This window comes from Opisthorchis viverrini (genome assembly GCF_000715545.1).
Source record: "Opisthorchis viverrini unplaced genomic scaffold opera_v5_141, whole genome shotgun sequence".
Classification (NCBI taxonomy): domain Eukaryota; kingdom Metazoa; phylum Platyhelminthes; class Trematoda; order Opisthorchiida; family Opisthorchiidae; genus Opisthorchis; species Opisthorchis viverrini.
Window position 1 is genome coordinate 859,206 of NW_008751798.1, and position 20,777 is coordinate 879,982.

Below are 20,777 nucleotides of genomic sequence, written 5' to 3' on the forward strand. Positions count from 1 at the left end.
TAGGCACCGAAAGGGTGCTACAGCTGAACGATTATTATTATTATTATTATTATTATTATTATTATTATTATTATTATTATTATTATTATTATTATTATTATTATTATTATTATTATTATTATTATTATTATTATTATTATTATTATTATTATTATTATTATTATTATTATTATTATTATTATTATTATTATTATTATTATTATTATTATTATTATTATTATTATTATTATTATTATTATTATTATTATTATTATTATTATTATTATTATTATTATTAGACTCGAAAGAGGCTGATCCTGGCTATTTCTGTTATTTCTTAGAATTCAGTGTCTTTGGAAGCAACTCAGGATTATTAGAACTGGTTTTCCTTTCCCCGTGTACACTTGTTAGCTCGTAACTTGCGTACCTTTCGGTTCATGTGTCGTGGAAAGACTATCCACCACATATCTTCAATAGGTCCTCTTCAGTATCTCTAATGAATCTTTGGCTTTCATTCCGATACCTTGTAACAAAACAGCAAGCACATTTCTTTGTAGGTGTAGGTGAAAATGGCTGGCGTTCGATCGTTCTGCTTATGGTGGCACGTTCTCTCGGAGCTTATATGTCAAGGAAATATCAAGCTGATAGAAAATACCGGCATTCTATTATCATATGGTTGACTGGCGTCCGATGCGGACATGGCTGTTAACAACGGCTAGTCCACTGGACGCCTACGCATATTTATGGTAACACAAATGGTTCGCGCGGAGCCGTACGTGCTACTGCGGCTGAGCTAATGAAACGTGTTTAAGTCCGAAGGAATAAAACCGACAGGTGAACTCACAGAGGTCCGTTGGTAGACATCAATGGACCTAAGCCTGACGGCATTACAATGTACACTAGCGCCGCACCTAACAATAAGATGCTGGTATCATCCGTCAATTCCTTCACCATCACCACACTTCTTCGGCACAGTACCATACAGTCATATCTGCCTGGGGCTGTTTAGGCGAACCATGTGGTTTGTCGTAGACAGACAAGAAGCGTGGAAGCAATGTTGTCTCACAAGCTCGATTTCGCTCATGTAGGTGCAGAACCAGCTTCACAAGCTTACTGATATTATAATACGTGATTTGCTGGACCTAAAACATCAACCTTGTGGTTATCGTACGGCTTGCTTGGGCATATATTGACCGGGGTATCCGTTTCTACGACCTTAGCCTTGTTACAGGCCAGCGACAAGCAACCAACGGACCATCATGGTGTGACCAGTCATATTATGGGGTGATCTGGAGAAAACTTCCTATTGTCCGCTGTGGCAGAAGTGCGGGGACGGTAAGGTTTTCCTTCTGGGACGACATCCGTGCTTGTACTGCAGTGATGCCGCCTTTTCTCCCAGGTCAAAAAAAGACCGCCGCTAAAATTGCGCATTCCAATCATCAAAGGTTAGCCGTATCTGCGGATGGATTAACTAGTACGGTCGAAGTATTTCCCAAAACCAAAACCCCAGTGTGCCTTAAAACGCATTTGCTGTACGCGGCAAACGCGTTTTACTTTTCGCGCCCTTGGACTCTTCCAGCCTCCCAGAAACAAGTTGGCCAGGCCTTCGGTACTTAGACTCATTACAGGGCCCCTCAGGAAAAACCTACCTGGCCGGACCGAGACGCTTGTAGGTTTTGGTGGATTTCTTCAAACCTTTCCAAATCTCTATGCGGAACATCCGAAGACGAACCGGCTTCCACAGACGTGATTAAACGGAGGACCATCACTGGAGAACTTGAGCTTGAACCTTGGAACATCAGAACCACACTGGATAGAGTGGACAGTGATAGTCATGAACGGCAAATAACACTAGTTGCCAAGAGACTGGAACGTTGGTGTGTGGACATTGCGGCGTGGAACGTGACAAGACTGGTGAAGCATGAAAAACTCGAAACTGAAGCCGGACAAAGCACAGTTGATGGGACTCGTGTTTGCATTTTGCAGTGTCCGAAAACGTTTTTGCAAGAATAACCATCAAGCTAAACTGTGTCAGTACAAGAATTACATCAATTCGAATTCACCTCAAAAGACGGCGTTCAGCTATATTTGTGAACCTATGAACCCACAGTATCTCGTTCTGAAGGGGAAAATGGTGGGTTTTTTTTACTGTAATGGAACGTCATCCTATCCATGGCCACTGGTAATCATCTGTTACAATCAGAGGATCTTAATGTTTCAATTAGTCAAGATTCGCGAACATGGAAGAATGTACCAGGAACCCCCGTGATCGGATCAATAAACGAAAGTTCTCGGCTTCTTTCTGCGTGTGGCCTTGGTGATCATTACTAACACGGTCGTCTCAGTAGCTACTTGGACTCACTCGAGCAGTAGGAAAACACATCTTATAGACTATATCACTGTCCGACAATGAGACTTCGAAGGCATTCACGCCAAACTGATACTTGGCGGTGGATGCAGCGCGCACCATTCCTTGGTACGAGCGGTACTCATCACCCTGAGAAAACTACACCATCGTGGTACAGAAAGGAATTCTATGAGGCTGAATGTCTGAAAATTTAGTGATTCGGTATTCGTGACGTGATGTCCATGAAACTGTCGGGTCAACATTGAGGAAGACGGTGTTCAAGCGGTTGACCGTAGTGAGAATAAGCATGGAGCTGCGCTGTAGATAATTGAGATCAAGAAATCAGCGTCTAATGGTGGGTTTTACAAAAGCGATACTGATTTCTTTCACAGTTGAGCAGAAGGGTACGTGTTTCAGTAGCATGCCCATCGACCTCATCAGCTCCCCCGCTCGAATTACGAAAAGGGGCCTCATGAAACGCCTGCTTAAGCCCAGGAATGGATGGTGGGCGCAACGCAGTGAAGAGCTCCCGTCGTACTCAGGCAGCACCTCCATGAAGAGTTCCATGGACCTAAAACCCAGCGCGCACAACTTCAAGACGCCTGGAACGGTCCAATGCTCACTCACTCAAAATGTCTTATTTGGGAAGACTTACTTGTTCACACTGGCCATCTATCGTTGAATGGGGCCAGCCGATTCAAATACCGCAACGTAAGTAGAAGAGCAATATGGACGATCTTCTAACGTTTGAAGCATTATGAATGGAATTGTTGTGGATGAATAAAAGTCTCGCAGGATATCAACATTGACTTAGGAGCAAGATTCATTCGGCCTGCATCTGGCTGCAGTATACACAGAGTCTTAGTAAGTTTGGAGATTGCGTGGCTATTCCTCATTGTCTGGATTGTAGCCTATTCTAGTCAAAACGCTTCCCAGCCCAACGAATGTCACGCAACTTGAGGGTTGGTGCGTCGTTACTTGCTAACGATTGTACTCTACTGGCACATTCTGTGGCGGATATGCGGCGTCCGACGACATCATTTGATAGTACCGAATCCTCTTTTGGTTTAAGTGTAACTACATGTATACACAGCATGCATATTTGTATATATACATGTGTATCATATAGTGTATATATATAAATTTGTATAACTGCGTATATCAGTATGGAAACGTGTTATTACATGGGTTGAGTTGTATCAACCTATTCGTGGAAGGGGACACAAAAATTTGCAGAACATAGAAATTAATCTGAGCGCGCTGCTCAGATTTTTGCTATTTCGGTCGCGCAAAGGTCCACGACTGGTGAATATCAGAGGCTAGCGTCTCATTTAGAAGGTTGCATAAACATGTCTGTGGCAGTCGGCATCTACGATCGCACACAAGTTGCATTATACTTACGTTAACCATCTTCTACGGTAGTGAGACATGCACGGTGTACTGCCGTCTTATCTGAATATTCGACGGATTTCACCTGCAACATCCTCAGACGCCTATGTGCATTCATAGTTCAGACCGGATCCATCATACTGAAGTAATTCAGGGGAAAACTGTACCGAATCCTAGTGTTTTAATTTATAACAGGTCATGGAATCTGGAACGCATCGGACCACATCCCATTAGCTGCTCGTGAGCAGCTGGAGGATTGTCTGCGAGGCCGATGAGGACCGAAGGTACGATGTGGAGGTATATTTCAACTCGGTTTAGTTTAACTTTAAGAGCATGAACAAGTCCGGCGCCGATCAGTTGCCGTACGTAAGTAAGTCGCGACAAACATGCTAACATCAATAAACTTGTGAGCCAGGTCAACTTGTGGGTGGATCTGCATGAACGAAATTGGACTTGTGGAACAGATTAGCCCTCTTGTTGTATCAGTCGCGAAGCGTCGAACAGTAAGCTGATATATGTTTGCTTCAGTTCACAACAGATGAAACTATTCCCTCAGTGTACTCGTATCTTCCCTTTATCCATGAAAACTCAATTCGTCCGTCCTCGGCAGCCCCCTGCAGATGGTATTGCGCGGGGGAAAGTGTGGTATTAAACTGGAACGTGAGGGAGTTGCTGGATGACACAGACGCCTCATTGTTTGATGTTGAGCTCGTACTCATTGTAATGGCGTCAGGCTTAGGCCAGTTTATATCTGCCAACGGATTTCTGCGAGGTTGCCTGTTGATTTCATCCTTCCAGGTTTATATAGGTTTCACTGGCTCACCCGCAGTAGCAAACCTTTTGTGTTACCATAACTATGTGCAGGCGTTCAGTCAACCAGTTGACAAGCGAATCCGGATCGGATTCCACACACTATACAGTAGAACGATATCTCATAATATATTTTATATACTATATATACTGTATACTATATATATACTATATATATACTAAATATACTATTTATGTACTATACTATGTACCGCATATATATACATACTATATAATGGAGTGTAGTTTAATAGGATGACTCATTTTATTAAGTAGTATAATATCATACGACGTAGCAAAACTAATATATTTTAATGCGTTCCCTCAGGTTTAGCGTGTCCCCTAAAAACACTTCAGTTTAGTCTTATCCATCTTTCAGTATTTTTAACCCAAAACATTCGCTGAGCTCCGTACGCACATCTTCACCCTTTCTTTCCAACAGAACTGGCCGAACTCATTCGCTATCTGCAAACCAAAGTCCAGGCAGTTGGAAGTGCTGAAGGCACTGGGCAAGCAACGGATGCGGATCAGTGGGAATGGCTTCTCGGTGTGTTGTCGGATCCTTTGTTGGCCAAAGGTTTTCTCATGCATGACCGTGTGGCAAGCGCATACGAGACGTGCAAGCAGGCCTTGGACCCTGAGCCACGCTACCGTTGGCCTGTCCTCCCTGGAATGTCTTACGACGTGCTAGAGGCCGTCCAAACCCAGCTGTTGGAAGTTCTTCAGCGACCCGTCCCTTTAGATGCCTACACTGTCAATCATTTGTCACACCTCCACAGCATTCTGGGGAAACCACGATTCCGGGTAAGTGAACCATTGTTAGGTTTCCAAGTTCATGTGTCAGGGGCGAGATGAACCAAGTGGTTAGTGCGCAAATTTACCTAACCGGAAGGTCTGCTGTTCGAATCCGACCTCTGCCTCTCGGCTTCCCCTGTCTAGGCTTGGGCGACCTGGCAGTATCCCAGCCCTCGTGCCTTCTTCGTGTGGCATGACAGCTAGGCGCCGAAAGGGTGCTACAGCTGAACGATTATTGTTATTATTCCAAGTTCGTTTGTTTCCCTTGTCAGGAAAATGGACTACTTTGATATTGTTTTATCTGCTATTTAGGTGTATTCTTTTAAGCAAACAATATTTTCTGAAGTTTGGGAGCGTACTCTTGATCCGAAGGTTTTTTATTTGAATCTACTCATGAAATAACAGTTTTTCTGTCATTGTGCCCCACTCCGGAGGGACCGTTCTCGGAAGAGACTGCTTTTAGTTGATTCTTTGGTGTCTCCATCGAATTTCAGCACTCACCTCGGGCCACAACCTTTGTATCAAAGTAGGTTCCTCTCGTAAGTCTTTGAAAAAACCCGGCACGCCACTTGGGATGCATATTTCTTGGTAAAAATGCATCCGACCTGAAATGAATGGTTATTAGACAACGCGAACCAGACGATTACTTTGCCATTATGTGATTTAGCATAAATCATAGAGAATAAGTGTTGTGGACTTGGGACGGTGGCCTGGATAGTCTCTGGCAGCGTTAGATATCCTGTTCCTTCGATAGCCCTCCGAAAATATTCCGGATTTTACCGTCATCGATACCGGCCAACTCAAAACCGTTCCACCCATTTAGGTTCACGTGAATGGTGATACCTGTGGAATTCTCTCTCTGTCGTGTATATTCCCAAGCCTTTTTCTGTCAGCTTGCAGGTGCTTTGGTTCTGACTGAACTGTTTTATTCCCGTTGAATTCAATTAATGGGCAAAGTTTAGTCATTTGCCAGAACACTTCAGTTATTCTACTATAATCCGTGCTCGGAAAGCTATTTAGCTTCATGCAAAAAATATGAACAATAGAAAATCGTCCAGCTGTAGCACGATTTCGGTGCCTAGCTGACACGCCAACGGAAGGATGCACGAGGGCTGGGATGCTATCGGGTTGTCTAAGCGTAGACAGGAGCAGTCGAGATGCTGAGGTTGGGTTCGAATCACTCACTATTAACCTTCTGGTCCGTAAGCTGTTACCTTGACCACTGAGATATCTCGGAGCTTTCTGGGCTCACCGGTAAATGGAGGAATTAAGCTAGGGCGATCCATGCGTTAGAGGCAGTTTCCTAACCAGTCAGTTTGCGAAAAAACAGTTTGGTTGCCTGGCAAAGTGAGTAATCCGACAGCCACCCACTCTGAGCGATTAGTTTCGTGCACGAGCTCCGTTGTCATCCGATTTCAGGTGTGCTTGTCAGTGTCACACTTGGAGTATCCATCTGAAGAAATGACAGTTGCCAACCTGTGGTGGTTCATTGGTTAGTGCTATCGTACCTTCGACCTGGGCGATTGTCTTGCACCATTCTGTCGTCTCTAGTCCTCATATGCATGGGAAAAGAGGACTCCTCGCTAGGTGTACCACCCTGTAACATGCGAAGTATTTCGCCCAACCATTGTATCCAGTTACATGCCACCATGTTATCCCTTCTGAAACTGAAATTACTCCATATGCCCCGGCTTTGCCGATCCGGTGTTTCTAACATACCCGAACAATGCTTCAGAAACACAGACCGTCATCCCTGAATGCTTTACATGCAGTCTGTATGTACAGATACCACCCGAGTGGTCCACAAAACAGCATGGGTCGCACTTCATCAATGTATAATGTACTCGACAAGCTGACGTCACACGGGCGTCCCAAGTGTCGAAAAATTGGTAAAAAAAAACTACCCTACTCTTTCTGATTCAATATCTGACCTTGCCTTTAGGCACTCCGCCAGGATTTATACTGCTTGGATAAATGGATGTATCTACCACGCCGAATGGCTTATCTGAAAGGATGTAATTCGGATTTGATCTCGCCAACTCGTATTAGTGGTACTTTGCACTTTACAGATGGAAAACGCATGACAATCTGTGTGGCAGGATTACTCCGTTTATTCAAAATAGCTCCTATAGCTAGAGGATCTGAAATAACGGAAGAAACATCTTCAACACATTTCGTGTCCTTGAGGGGATCAGGAGCTATTTCGACCCCGGAGTCGTAGCAATCGTGCAGTGAAGTTGAAAGTATCATCAGAAAAGGCGGTGTTGACGGAGAACTGATCCACCTCACGCCACTTGATGTGGTGACTTATGGAGAAAGCGTACCGTATACCCGCACGCACCTATGGAAGTCGGTGTAGAGTGACATCATGAGAGTAGACACCTTTTTATCTTCGGCTGCTCTCATTATTTCTGATGAACGAGAAGATCGGGGATAGTTGGGGATAGCGGGCTTTCAACCAGTCGTGCCGTGACTATCTCAGTGAAGATAATCAATACACTCCCCACTTTAGTTCACTTATTGAGGCTGATTCCTACTGGATGGTAAGCCGGCTCCTGAATATCACGTACCGGAGCTGTCCGCTTCCAGCTCGGTAAAGATGGCTAACCAGTTTGGTTTCCAGTGTCACATCGTAGATTGTCTGGGGGCCAAGGCGTTCTCACGTCCAATTTCGTGGTATACAACTAGATGCTTAGTTGACTGGCAGCTCGACGTTAATGCCAGCTTCGAGAGATAGCCGGAGACCTCGAGATAGGTCAGTAGTTAAGGTACGAAAATTACTGACCGGGATGTCTGTGGTTGGAGCTTAACCTCTGTATCTCGACTGCTGCTGTCTAGGTTTAGGAAATCCAACAGTATTTCAGACCACGTGCTTCATTCGGATGGCAAGATAGCTTGGCACTGAAAAAGTGTTACAGCTGAATAACTCTTGTGATGGCTTTCGGCTTGGTGCACCACGTATTACCCAAAGAGGGTACGATGGGAAGGAATAAGAATGCTACAACAATACTTGTTGGAAACTCTTTGTTCGACCAGTGTTGGTTGCACCCTTTTGGCTCATCAGATAGGCGTACCTCCGAAACAATGCAGAACCAGTAGTGGGTTGCTCAACGGTTTTCATTATTGGATCAGTAAAATTACTTCACTGTCTTGAATTTCATTCAGGCCGAAACATGAGGTACCCTCCACACAGTGTCTTCACTTGATCTCCATAAATCAGACATTCATGTGATTTGTCTCTCAAATACCAAATCAGTTTGTAGATGAGTTTTTAAGAATGCTACTGCTCCAGTCATGCAATTTTTCTCATCCTAATTCGCACTGTGCATTACTTTGTGTCCATCCTGAAGAAATTAGTCTAAATCACTTACGGGTGATGAATGGAAGTGATCACGTTCTCAGTCTTTAGACAGATTTCAGGGGTAATAAACACAATAGTTTTGTACATTCTTTAAATGGTCAGTCAGTAGGAAACTTTTGACAACCTGTTCTTGGTTGACGACAGAAAATACGACGATGAGTGCCCGCAGTAAATGTTATTTTGGATCTACAATTTGCTTTGTTTCTTCACTTTCATCCGTAAGTTACATAAGACTCCTAACCATGCGCTAAAACGGTTAGATAAAACGGTTAGACAACGCAACAGAGCTACTTCGTGATAAGGAGTGTACCTCAAGAGAAACCTCAATTATCCAACAGGAAGGCTACCGCGTTAATGCAGTTTATATAGCTGCGACAGGAATGCTATGGCAACTTGGTCCACTACTCCCTTTATGACACTTACAGTTGAATATGATGCTTAAACCCGTTTGTATTTTATCGAATAGCACAAGGTTTACTACCGTTTCATAACCCCCGAGAATGATCAGCGTATGTTTTCTCACATTTTGGAACCTGCTGGAACTAGTTCAAATGGACTTCACGAGGCGTAAGCTCACAATCGTGGAGACCACATCCGCGGCCAAGCACATACAGTAGGATTCAAATACAGTTGATCGTTGGCACGAAAGACGTTGGCATACACCGGTGTGAACGGTCTTGATACTATCTATGATAGATTTGCCAGCTAACATCCAGTCGGTCACTTGTTTGTCCGATCTATGTACCTCATCATTTGAAGGCCAATCGTCGTGTCCGTGGTCCCATTCTGTGGATTAACATGTCTCGACCATAAACAGAGTGTTGTGATGTGTGTGTGGGCCTGCAAGCACTTTCGCGTGTCATGCATATGCGGCGTGTGCAACCTTGGGGGATTTCAAAGAAAGGACATCAAACAATTGTTACATGAACGCAAAGTACAACCACATATTATCCCACCACTCTGCCCTTTTACTTGTAAGAAATTGCACTGATAAGCCTTGAGTAGGTTACAGTACAGTGTCAACACACGCATCCTAACTACATATCTGCTGTCAGTAACAGATAAGAATAGGCAGTTGGTGGGTAACAAATCTGCTGTGGGCTAGTATGTTGTACTCGGAACATCCAAGTACATCTGCTGATTGATTGACGTTTACGAATCTCTAGCCTGCATCCCATCTGAACCTTTGATATTCCAGGCCAAGAAACACCTTTCTGAAATTCTCGTAACAAGGGGGGGGGGGAAGCGTTCTACTAAAACGCCCTTTATGGTTGATCGGTGCTTTGATGTATTACGGCGCGTCTGGTACTGATTCTTAGCCGAGCCGCCTCACAATGGCCTAGCCACTAACGTTAAACCCAACATCACTACCTCAGCTGCCGTATGGTCGACACGGGATAAAAGCTAGCTTAGCAGTGACGGGGCACTGAAGACGACTGTTAGCTTTCATTCATCATCGTTATACAATAACGTAAACGTTTGTGTTGATACTGCCGACTCACTTTCAGCTGAATAGTAAACAGCGACGGATCCTTTTGCCTGATCGTTTCCTTCACTGTCTAGAATGTCTACTGTGTACTTTTTCTTGTCCCCCAAATGCAGAGTTTGTTTTTGGCAATGGATGGCCTAGCCAATACATGGTTGTTTGAAGCACAAAAGAAAACTGAAGATGTGGAACACGAAGCAGTCTCCGAGGGTGGAGATTCTGCAGACGATTCGTTTCCAGTAGGCCCTGACGTCGAACCGAGTGTGCTACCGGGTTGTTACGCAACATTGGCCTACGATGAGAATGGACGTGATTCGTACTCCGAGCAAGGAGTGCGTCTCAAGTATGTTGTGTTTCAAAAGGGAGACAATGAGTTCCTGGTGAGTTTTTTTTGCAGCCTAATTCGTTCCACCAATCTTTCTTCGTATGAGTAACCTTCGGAATCGACTGCTGTCAGATCGCATAGGGTGAACGGTAGCTAGTGGAACAAAACCGCATTAACTGCGCGCGATCGGATTATTTTTTGCGTTGATATCACATATGGACTTTGCGTTTGCCTCAACGGTGTACCATTCAATTTTGTGTTATAATCTATTCGACTGAATGGTGTAATCGAAGCGTCTCATGCAGCCCGCTACACATACATCGTCATCGACATCGACAGTAATATTCCAATGGTGGAAATCGGTGCCTCACTGCCACACAACCATGAAATAAGCAGGCCCTAGTACACGATTGGAAGGAAGGGGACAACTGAGGGCCTGTTAATTACGAGGAGCCCCGCGTCCCTAGAGAAAACGGAGAAGGTCCCGCCGCCTACGCCTTTCAAAACAACTGAAGCAAACACATCTAGCCATTGTGTTGGACCAACAAGCAATTAGCGGAACTAATTCCGACATAAGGCCGGCATACAACGACATACTAGCAGTCCGGCTGAAAATTGACAGCAGGCACGCTGTTAGGATCCCCGACGTGCCATATCACGAAGAGTCTACAATCAGGCGCAGGCAGAGTTACTCAGGAAAGCGCGAAAAATCCACGGTAGATGGTTTCATTTAGCTCGTCACATCCTGACTTGTCCTGTGCGGACTTTTCGCCAACGATGAATTAGATCGGAAAACAACGCTTTTATGGATAGACAGTGGTTTTACATGTGCCCACCATCCTTAGCTGATTAGCGGTATTTGCTGTTCAAATTAATTGGATGCTCTCTTGTGGACCATCTCATCACGCACATGTTGCAACTAGTAAACACCGGCTACACTAGAGAAGTCGGTCGTCAAACATCTGAGGACGTTTGAGACCTTCAGACTTAAAAACCCAAGCTTTAGCACCGTAAAATATTACTACTTTCACGTCACTATTTCCTAATCATGGTCATATTTCTTCAAAAAGCCGAAAATGACGCGATTTGGCATATAGTACTCGTGCTTTGGTGATGCATGCACTGACTTCATCTGTCAACGTGCATCCGGTATCATATCTGAATTCGTGTCTCACATGGTGGGACTCTACACCGACTTCCATAGGTGCATACACGTATACGGTACATCTTCATCATAGATCATGTGGTCTGGTGGTGTAAGGCAAACCCATTCTCTGCCCTCATTTCCCCCCAGCTTTGCCATTGCTGCTTTAAACTTGTCTACGTGCTTCCTATAGCTCCAGGGTCGAAATGCTTCCGAGGCGTTCGTTCACACACACATGTCACTCGGAAGACATTCCTCTCCTTGATAACCTGCCGCACAATCGGTCATGTGTTTTACACCTGTAAAGTGCAAAGTGTGATCAAACCCAAACCACATTCTTCCAGATCAGCCATTCGGTATGGTAGATACATTCATTTATCCAAGCAGTATGATTTCTGGTGGATTGACTGGCGACGAGGTAACATTTCGAATCAGAAAGAGTGGGTTAGGTTTTGCCAGCACTCGGCACGTATGACGCCCGGAGCATTGTTCGGGTTTGTTAGGAACATCGGATCGGCAGTGCGGGGGCGCGCAAAGTGGTTTTCAGAGCGAAGAACTTCCCCGAAATGAGCGAACTAGTCCCATATAGTAAGAGACTCTGGCCGAAGTGTATGCTAAAGGATCTATTTTTCGGACAATCTCTAGACTGACAACGGAGTGGAAAGGCCCGTCCCAACTGATTAAACAATTGCCAACACCATTTCTGAACAGGGAACCAGGATATCGACTAACCACAATAAGTAGGGGACGACAGTCCTTCCCTTTGAGATTCGTTCATAGACAGTGCCAAATTAGCTGCTCGTTGGCGATTACCAGTTGGTATTCGATTACTTGGAGACGATTCCGCCTATGGCCTATATAGCTACAGCAGCCTTTGTATCACCAGGGGTGCGCAGCCAGAAGTAGATGGAGAACAACAGGACAATTAATTCAACTGCAGCACCTGCGTCTTAGATTCTTGTTTATGATAGACAGTGTAAATCGATGTGGAAGAAATCTAGCGTACGAGGAGATGCAATATCTTGTCCCCGCATGCTTCCAACAACAAAGGCAGATAAGTAGATCGACTTTCGATGAATTTAGATTTAATTTAACAGTATTTAGGGCTGTTGGTGAAATCGGATGCGCAGAAATTTCAGATAAGTGCGGTGCATTGCAAACAAAGCGGCCATGTTCAATGCTTGGACCTGCAGAAACATTACTCATATTGGGATGGTGTAGGCGAGGAGGAATATGCAGAAGAAGGAAGGCGTCAGCAGTATCATGTTTTTGACTTACCAGCCCTGCCGTATACAGCAGGTAAGGCGACGCTTCTGATGGCTTGTTCATGATTTCATTTGAGCCAGTGTATTTTGAGGACTTGCACACCTAGACATGTCGCCGGTGTTCAGACACAGACGACATTCGGAACTCCCCAGACCTGGGTCGTTTATTGATGTCTGAGTCGGCTGCCTCGGAATTGTTTGTCTCGTTCTTTTTTCATGTTATCACAGCCTGTCACTGTTCTTTTATCACAGGGCGCCACCGTTCGTGTAGAAAAGCGTTCCATTCTAATCGCTCGCATCATAAACGGCGGCTTGGCTCAAAAAACAAGTGAGTTAATTTAGTCAGATGTCTCATGTCCCATCCAACCTAAATTATTCTTCCGTGTGGATGGCAATCATAATCCACCGAAACCATTATCCTGTCAGTGGAACCTGACGGTTACATTATCTAGCATATAGTGACTAGTTTGAATCCTGCTTTTATTCTACTTTGTATGGAGAACTTCTGGTTGTTGTCAGATGTCTTGCTTGCTTCCACACGTTTGCAACATCCAGCTCCAGCTGTACAGTGCTTCTCGGCTCTTCGGCATAAGTTGGCTTCACTAACAGGGCGAAATCTCCTCACATTACCAATAAACTAAAAGTGTCAATCACTGATTGGTTCTGGAGGAAGGCCAATTCAGTTCCAGTGCATTCGTTGAATGAAACTCGAACGAAGAAGCTGTTAGAGGCTCCAAAGGCCGCCAGGAGAGCCAGTTCTGCATAGACCCGAGACGGTCGAAAGGGATCGTTTTGTTGCCATGTCAGGTAAGGTTTACCGCACCTGATGGAAGTCAAATACAGATCATAGTGTTTCCATGATGTGGATACCGTCACGCTGGGTGTACACCTTGAGTCAGATCGGAAATTGTGGATGATGATCGAGTTATGGCCCCGTGAGCTCAATAGCAAATGATCCGATAAAAGTGGAAACACTGATTCTTGGATAAGTGAACCTATCCAGCTCGGCAATCTTAAGCTGGTGTTCCCACATCTAAACGTGTTATATCTGCTGATTCACCAATGTGTACTGTCTGACTGCTGGCCCCGCTCCAGTACCTAGTGCTGGAAAAAAGACTCACCTAAGGGAACACAACAGCTTTATTCCAAACAAGCGAGTGCGAAACCGTGAGTGTGAAAATACAACGGCCTCAAGCTATTTTATTAGAGGGATACTGTATGAACTTGGTCCAATGCCGACTCACACTGTCTGGCTTTGATACAAGGCTGTGACACGCTGCATATTGAGAGGGTTTTGTCTGTCTGGTCAGCATCTAGTGGAGCTGAGGGTCCCAGTAAATTCCGAGCATTCAGTGGTTGCTTTCAGGAATCTGACCTTCCTGACAAAACACGTCTTTTTTGTTACCACCAGACGGAGAGTCATTCAGTTCATGAAATCCATTACCGGTAACAGCTTTTGTCACACATTTAGTGAGAATATGAGATCCAGTTAAGGTTAAGGTTGGAGGAGACCATCGTAAACGAGAGATTCGGGTGGATTCTGCTGAGTCTCCTGTCAAAACGAAATTCGTGTGCAAATAAAAATACTTGTCCAATGTGGGTTCAACTAGAACATACGGTAGACAGAAACTCGGGGACTGTGCCTCCTTGATGAGCCCCAAGAAGGGCGAAACCGGCCGAGGAATGTCGAAAATTCTCTGCAATTTTGTGAGTAGTGTGTTAGGCCTAAACGAGTTACAATTTTGCATAGTTTATTCACCGGGTCATTAGTAGGCGCAACACCACGGGACCTGAATGCTTGGAACAACCAGTCTTACAAAAGTATACAGTGTTATATCAGGTGCGGATTCCGTAAGCAGGCCAAGCTCGGTAGACCCACTACTCCTAAGATGAACACTTACTCTTAGGCTATTTTTGATAATGCTTACGCTACGTAGTCATTTGCATGTTTTTGTTAGTTCAGATTCTTGTTAGATTATCTTTGAGATCTAGACAGAGAGCGAAAACGACGAAGAGGATGCCGATTGTAGCATTCAGTATTCGGTACCACAATTGTGGTTTGAGGGTTCGTAACACGGTGGTAGTCAGGTATGCTTCCGAGCACCAAAAATGTTCCAGATGAATTTACTGGAAATATAACTAAAGCAACAGACTGCTTGGGCGCTTTTTAGGAGCGTTCCCATATAACCAAAAAGTATGGATTTCTCAAGAATGCTGAAAGAAAAGAAAAGAAAAATATTTTGTATGATATAAAGTCAAGCTTATCTTTTTATTCTTCTGATATGCCCACTAGTCGGACAAATCTATTGACCACTGCTATGAAAGGAGCACAGTTAAATGCGGTCAAATTACTTTTAGTAAAGCAGCTGTCTTGTCTTGAAACACTCGAGGCCTTCCGTCGTCATTGAGACCTGTCAGGTGGATCGGACACGTGATCCATACTTTTGCTGGTTCTGATGGATAAGTACCAGTTAGGACTTCCACGCACCTACCAAACCCGTTAGTTATTGTTTTGCTTTACGGACATTTATTGATGTTCGTTTTGTTTAAATGAAATATTTACCTTGAAAGTTCTATCGTTTTCTTCCTTAGACTTACTGCACGAAGGTGATGAACTGCTGACTGCCAATGGTATCGAACTGCTTGGAAAAGACTTGAAGACGGCCACGGAAATTTTAGTAAGCTCTAAGGGCTTTCATGTCCCACAGCAAATTGATAGTCTTTGCAGTGACCACTTGCATTTGTTTTGTGGTTGCCAGTCAAGGAGCGATTCGGTCTGTAATTTAATTTCCCTGCATCCATCCAGGTTTTTTCGTGAATTAGCCGATCTGACTAATCGATTCCAATGAGTCGGTCTATACCAACACTGCCCATGGTTTCACGAAAACACCATTCGGCCCCAATACATGTAATGTGACACTGCTTGTCTTGTGAACATGCACCCTTCTCTCAATAACGTCAGACGACCACCATGAAATATCACGTTGCCTTTCTAGGCTTATAAAGGGAAAGTTATTTGTGTTCTTATAAATTTCAAACCCCGACGCGCTAATTTCATTGGATTGGACTACCTAACTATCTCCAGGAACCAATCGAATAGTAAATTACCTCGCTTTAGCCTTGCCTGACTCGGTCTGTATACGGCGCACCTCAATGTTTCTACACTCACTGGTTAGAGCGCGAATTTGCTGACTGCAAGGTCCGTCGTTCCAACCCGACCTCCGCCACTCGACTTCCCCTGTCTAGGCTTGGGCAACTTGGCAGTATCCCAGCTCTCTTGCTTCCTTCTGGTGGCATGGCAGTTAGGCACCGAAAGGGTCCTACAGCTGAACGAAACCTACTCACAAGTTTTGTCGAAGAGTTCTTAAAGACCACGCGGGTAGTTTCCTTCATGAGAACATTATTTTGTTTGTTAGTCAGTTGACTGTTGGCGTGATCTCTGCACTTGGCAGTTAGCTTAAAAACGTATCGCACTCAATGATGAGATCAGACTGGCATTTCCTCCTCCCTACTTGTATGCGTTTATATAACTTTTTTGACGTGATTAGCTGGCTGAGAAACAGCTTCTTCATGAGTCTTTTTGTCCCTTTGTGGCTCGCTTTGATGTGTGGTTCTTACACTCCGCATTCATTTGTTTCACTGGATAACTTCCTTCCGGTAGAATTGATCGCTCTTCCGTTTTTTTTCGTTTGCAGTCTGTGTCGATAATCGTTGTGCTTTACTGCAGCAGTTGTAGTGCCAATAGCAGGGAAATAGACAGGTTCAGTAAATCAGTGCACCGGGGAAATCGATACGTCTCATCTACAAAGCCCCAATCATTTTGATCTTGGTGGAGTGTAACGACAATCGTGGCTTGTGAGTTCTCATGCTTTTCTATAGAGGAAAATGTCGGTAGCTCAGGTAGCGTAGATGGTCGTTGGCTTGTTCGCTGAGCTGGGCAATTTGATTGCAAACGTTTCGTCACCAATTGAAGTGACATCGTCAGTGCGTTATTGGGGAGGGTAGTTGTGCGTAGCGGGGGGTTAGTGGTTGTGCGTTGATATACGTACTTGGTAGCCGGGCTGACCTTTGACCGCGATTAGTTATTCGATCGGGCGGTCCCATTGGTTGTTCTTTTATCCCGTGTCCTAGTTCGCCGATACCCACGTGACTTTTGGGCTTGGCATCCCTCGCCGTCGTAGTCTGATCGATGTTGGAGTGACCTTTGTCCATCCGAGTTCCGGCTTGTGACTTTTATTGATTTGACCCCGAGGAGTTCCTTGTTTCTTCGTTTGTGAACGAAGGCGTACCGAAATGTCGTCACGCTCATCTATACCAGAGCGTCCAGTTGGTGAAAGCCAAGGTGCATTTCCCAGTAGACACGGTCAAACGAGTAAGAGTGGTTAATCGGCTGGTTCAGTTGAATAAATGTCGGATTGCTCTTTCGACCTACCACACCATTAGACCGATCGATGTCAAGTCAGATCCCCTCAGGCATTGGCGAATGCATGGGTGTGGACCACCCGAACAGGCACGAAGAATCGGTCATTTGTAAAATCAACCTATCTTACAGATTCATGAACATCTGCTTCCGATGCTGCATTCGGCCAATGCGGTTATCTATACAGGGATTACTGGTCCCATGTTAGTTGCTTGGCGTACGATTAGGGTCGTTTCGTTTTCTGAATATCTTTTCTATCACCACATACTTCGAATTTAGTCCGCCCTGTCCGACCGAGATACATACGAACACATAAGGTTCCTGGATGTTGAAAATTTTTACCCTTGCCCCTCCGAGGATGATCCTCCTGAATGAATGAGACTTCTATTCTGTCTGTATCACGTTTGTCAACGAAAAAACACGAATTAATGGGGTGGGACCTACGGTTTAGCACGTCATTTGGAAACCGAGATGAAGTCAAGGTGTCCAAAGCTTATTCTCTCGATTCAAGTGCAATGTTGTCAGAACTTGTCATTCTGTGTCTTACCTCAATTCTCTCTCTGTTCTCCTAGGCCTCACTCCGTGGGAGGGTCGTTTTGTTGGTGGCACCTGCTAGCGATCCCTTCGCCAAATCGCCTATGGGAGGCATCGTAAGCTTTCTGCGTGTTTATTTTTACCAAACTCACTTTCGGTTTGAGTTCTGTAGTAGGACATACCTCATTATATCCTGATTATTACGTTTAGCCTTCAGTATTCGAAACGAATGATGGAAAAAGATGGAATTTGGGAATGATGAACACCAGCAAGTCATTGCTGGGCCATCATAAATCTTATCTCCTCATAAAACAATACTTTACAACTTTGAGCTGGAGCACTTGATGCAACCGCTTGGAATTTGAATTCAGATTGGATCCCGATCGATTTACATGGATTTTGTTTTGGAATGCGAGGTTTATCCAAATGCAATAACCACACGCGATCGTTAATTCCCTTGCTGGTTTTCTTCATCAGCATTGATACCAGTATTGAGCGTCTTATAACAATAACAAGTTGTCTAACTTGATTGTTGTAAAAGGCAAGGGACTTATCACAACTGTTTCGCGGAGCCTACACCTCCAAAGCATCAGTCAGACCATTCTATCGTGCCAGTCCATGGAGAGGCATGCGGGCCCCATCTACTAGAATGGTGGTCTCAATCTGCATTTCAAGTCGGTAGCCGCAACAATGAGCCGGCATGAGTATCGCAGCAGAATTTCCTTTACTCGTGTCTCTTCAGTGGTTTAACTCATTCTTGGGTTACCATTCTGCAGTTGTCCTCTGACTTACGTAATCCTCTGATTCGTTAATTGGCGAACCGGGAACAGCGGTCGTCTTCTCTAGTGCCCCTCCAGTGTACGTGCCACCAGGACCAGCCGAATTCGGTGGTTCCTCAGACATAGATGCTTCGTCACATTTCCATACACCGAGCTGACGACTCGTGCCGATCATCAGTGAAACCTTTATGCATGAGTCTACTGTTCAATTGATGTTCTGTTTTTGCCACTATCAGTCCTCAGCAGGCCGGTTCACTGGTCCATTGTACTGCCACATCTTCTGTCTGATCACCGTTACCCAACATTATTGTTTGCTCTTCTCACTTCGCCAATCAGATCCATCTGCGTGCCTTATTCTCCTACGACCCGGATGAAGATCGGTACCTGGCCTGCCATGAACTCGGTCTTTCGTTTACCAAGGGTGATATCCTACACGTAACCGGACGACGTGATCCAAATTGGTGGCAAGCATATCGGTAAATTTCGCGGGGCAGTTGATGGACTTAAAGCCTGACTCTTCAGATCTGCCATGTTCTTTTTTTGATCTTTTATGTTCTGAATAATGCAGAGGATTTCATATTCGTGGATGCGTCGGCGTACAGAACCACTGTTCATTTGTACTTTACTGCATACATATGTAAGCTTCCCTCACGAATTATTCATTTGGAAGCATATTACTATCATTTAGAAGGGATCGAATTTTTCAGATTTTGCTGTAGAAACCTAACGGGTGCCTTCAGGACCGAACGCTCTACGACGCGTTGGCCGCTTATCAACTTTGTGAAAAGTGCTGGTTTCAAAGCAAACTTTGGGATGACATCATTTACACATATGACTCTGAGGACAGTGGGTCGATGTAAACACGCTGATAGCTGAAGGCGAATGGCTTTGAAATAGCTGTGAACAGTTGATCGAGACGTTAGTAACACGCGTGGTATACCAAGCGAGCTTAACATATCCGACCAATTATGGAGTCATGCCATGACACTGATCCAGATGCTGCAAACATTTGTTTGAATGGACTGAACTGAATGGACGTAGCGAAGTTGCCGCAGTGGTCAGTGGCCACAGAGTTCAAAAGGGTTTTTAAGTCTTTGTTTCTTAAACATTCTTTTACAGAGTATTTGTGCAAAAACCAGCAGCCATTTTGAAGGCACCCGTGTGAGAATCGAATCCGGTGATAACCGGCTATCCTGTCCGCTTGACCACCCGACGACGATAGGTCGTGTTCGGAATGTCGCACTTTCCTGGCTCCTATGGTTGTTGCGAATGGTTCGCTGAAAGTTGAAGACCTGCGGTGTTCCAACGCCAATCGTCTTGCATTGCGGTCAGGTTTTCGGGACAGATGCTTCGGTTAGCGTTTTAGTTGTCCTCCTATCGGGGCACCCTGATAACATAGTCCACACACAAACGGGAACCGAGTGCACGATCGGTCGTCGAGCGATGTCACTAACGTGCATGTGGAAATAGGGCGCCCATCCACTTTCATTACTACGTACCTTACCACTGGATGACCACCAATCTGTAGATCAGTTTCAAATACGATAATCTCCCACCAAAGAGGTTACTAAGTGGCACGCGACCCAGTTTGCTCCAAATTTTCAGACCTGTTTTATTTTGCTATTTACTCAAAGGTGTCAGATACCCACCGATACACCCGCACCTTTTTCAGCGTGTTCCTGTTTTTGCTGGTAACCGGAAGACGTTACTCGGTTGTGGATAAGTTCGAGAGGTCTCTTTATCGTCATCGGCAGTAGTATATCACTAGTAAATACTCATGTCGCACAGCTATGGGAGAGAATGGAAGGGGACAACGTGAAATGAAAGTGGGTACCAACTCCTCATCAAGTCACACGTAATTAGAAACCTGACAGGCCGTGCTGCCCACTGGAGAGCATACCGCCACTTAGCCGGGCAGCTTAACAAGACTTTTTGCAAGACTTGTGTCGATGATATCCGCAAAAGGTGAGGGTAGCTTGCTCTGTCGTGATGCCCAAATGTACTGATACGGTGATTGTTTTCCATAACGACACAGGAGTTTTCACACTGAGTTTCTACGCTTCCCGCTCTCATCATCACAGCATACCATTTGCGTATATTTCGAGAAAAGGCTGGAAGAATGAGGGCTTTTATACACTCATGC

General features: G+C 44.8%; 3 protein-coding genes across 3 annotated transcripts in view; 2 read left to right on the plus strand and 1 right to left on the minus strand.

Moving 5' to 3' along the window:
• The window catches only part of T265_06680 (hypothetical protein), a gene marked incomplete at both ends in the record, with an annotated part of 9,199 nt that extends 7,207 nt beyond the window's left edge, over positions 1-1,992 (plus strand). The window contains one exon of the mRNA XM_009172005.1: positions 1,608-1,992. Within this exon, the coding sequence (XP_009170269.1) occupies positions 1,608-1,992 (385 nt within the window). The remainder of the gene's footprint in view (positions 1-1,607) is intronic.
• Positions 1,993-4,048: 2,056 nt separating this feature from the next.
• T265_06682 (hypothetical protein) overlaps positions 4,049-20,777 on the plus strand; it is a gene marked incomplete at both ends in the record, with an annotated part of 31,486 nt that continues 14,757 nt past the window's right edge. Inside the window, 7 exons of the mRNA XM_009172007.1 lie at positions 4,049-4,085; positions 4,932-5,329; positions 10,284-10,547; positions 13,154-13,229; positions 15,494-15,579; positions 17,894-17,971; positions 18,971-19,110. Of these exons, the coding sequence (XP_009170271.1) occupies positions 4,049-4,085; positions 4,932-5,329; positions 10,284-10,547; positions 13,154-13,229; positions 15,494-15,579; positions 17,894-17,971; positions 18,971-19,110 (1,079 nt within the window). The remainder of the gene's footprint in view (positions 4,086-4,931; positions 5,330-10,283; positions 10,548-13,153; positions 13,230-15,493; positions 15,580-17,893; positions 17,972-18,970; positions 19,111-20,777) is intronic.
• Positions 18,618-18,809, minus strand: T265_06681 (hypothetical protein; the record flags this gene model as incomplete). Its single annotated transcript, XM_009172006.1, has 1 exon — positions 18,618-18,809. One exon carries the CDS (start codon positions 18,807-18,809, stop codon positions 18,618-18,620), a length of 192 nt encoding a protein of 63 aa, XP_009170270.1.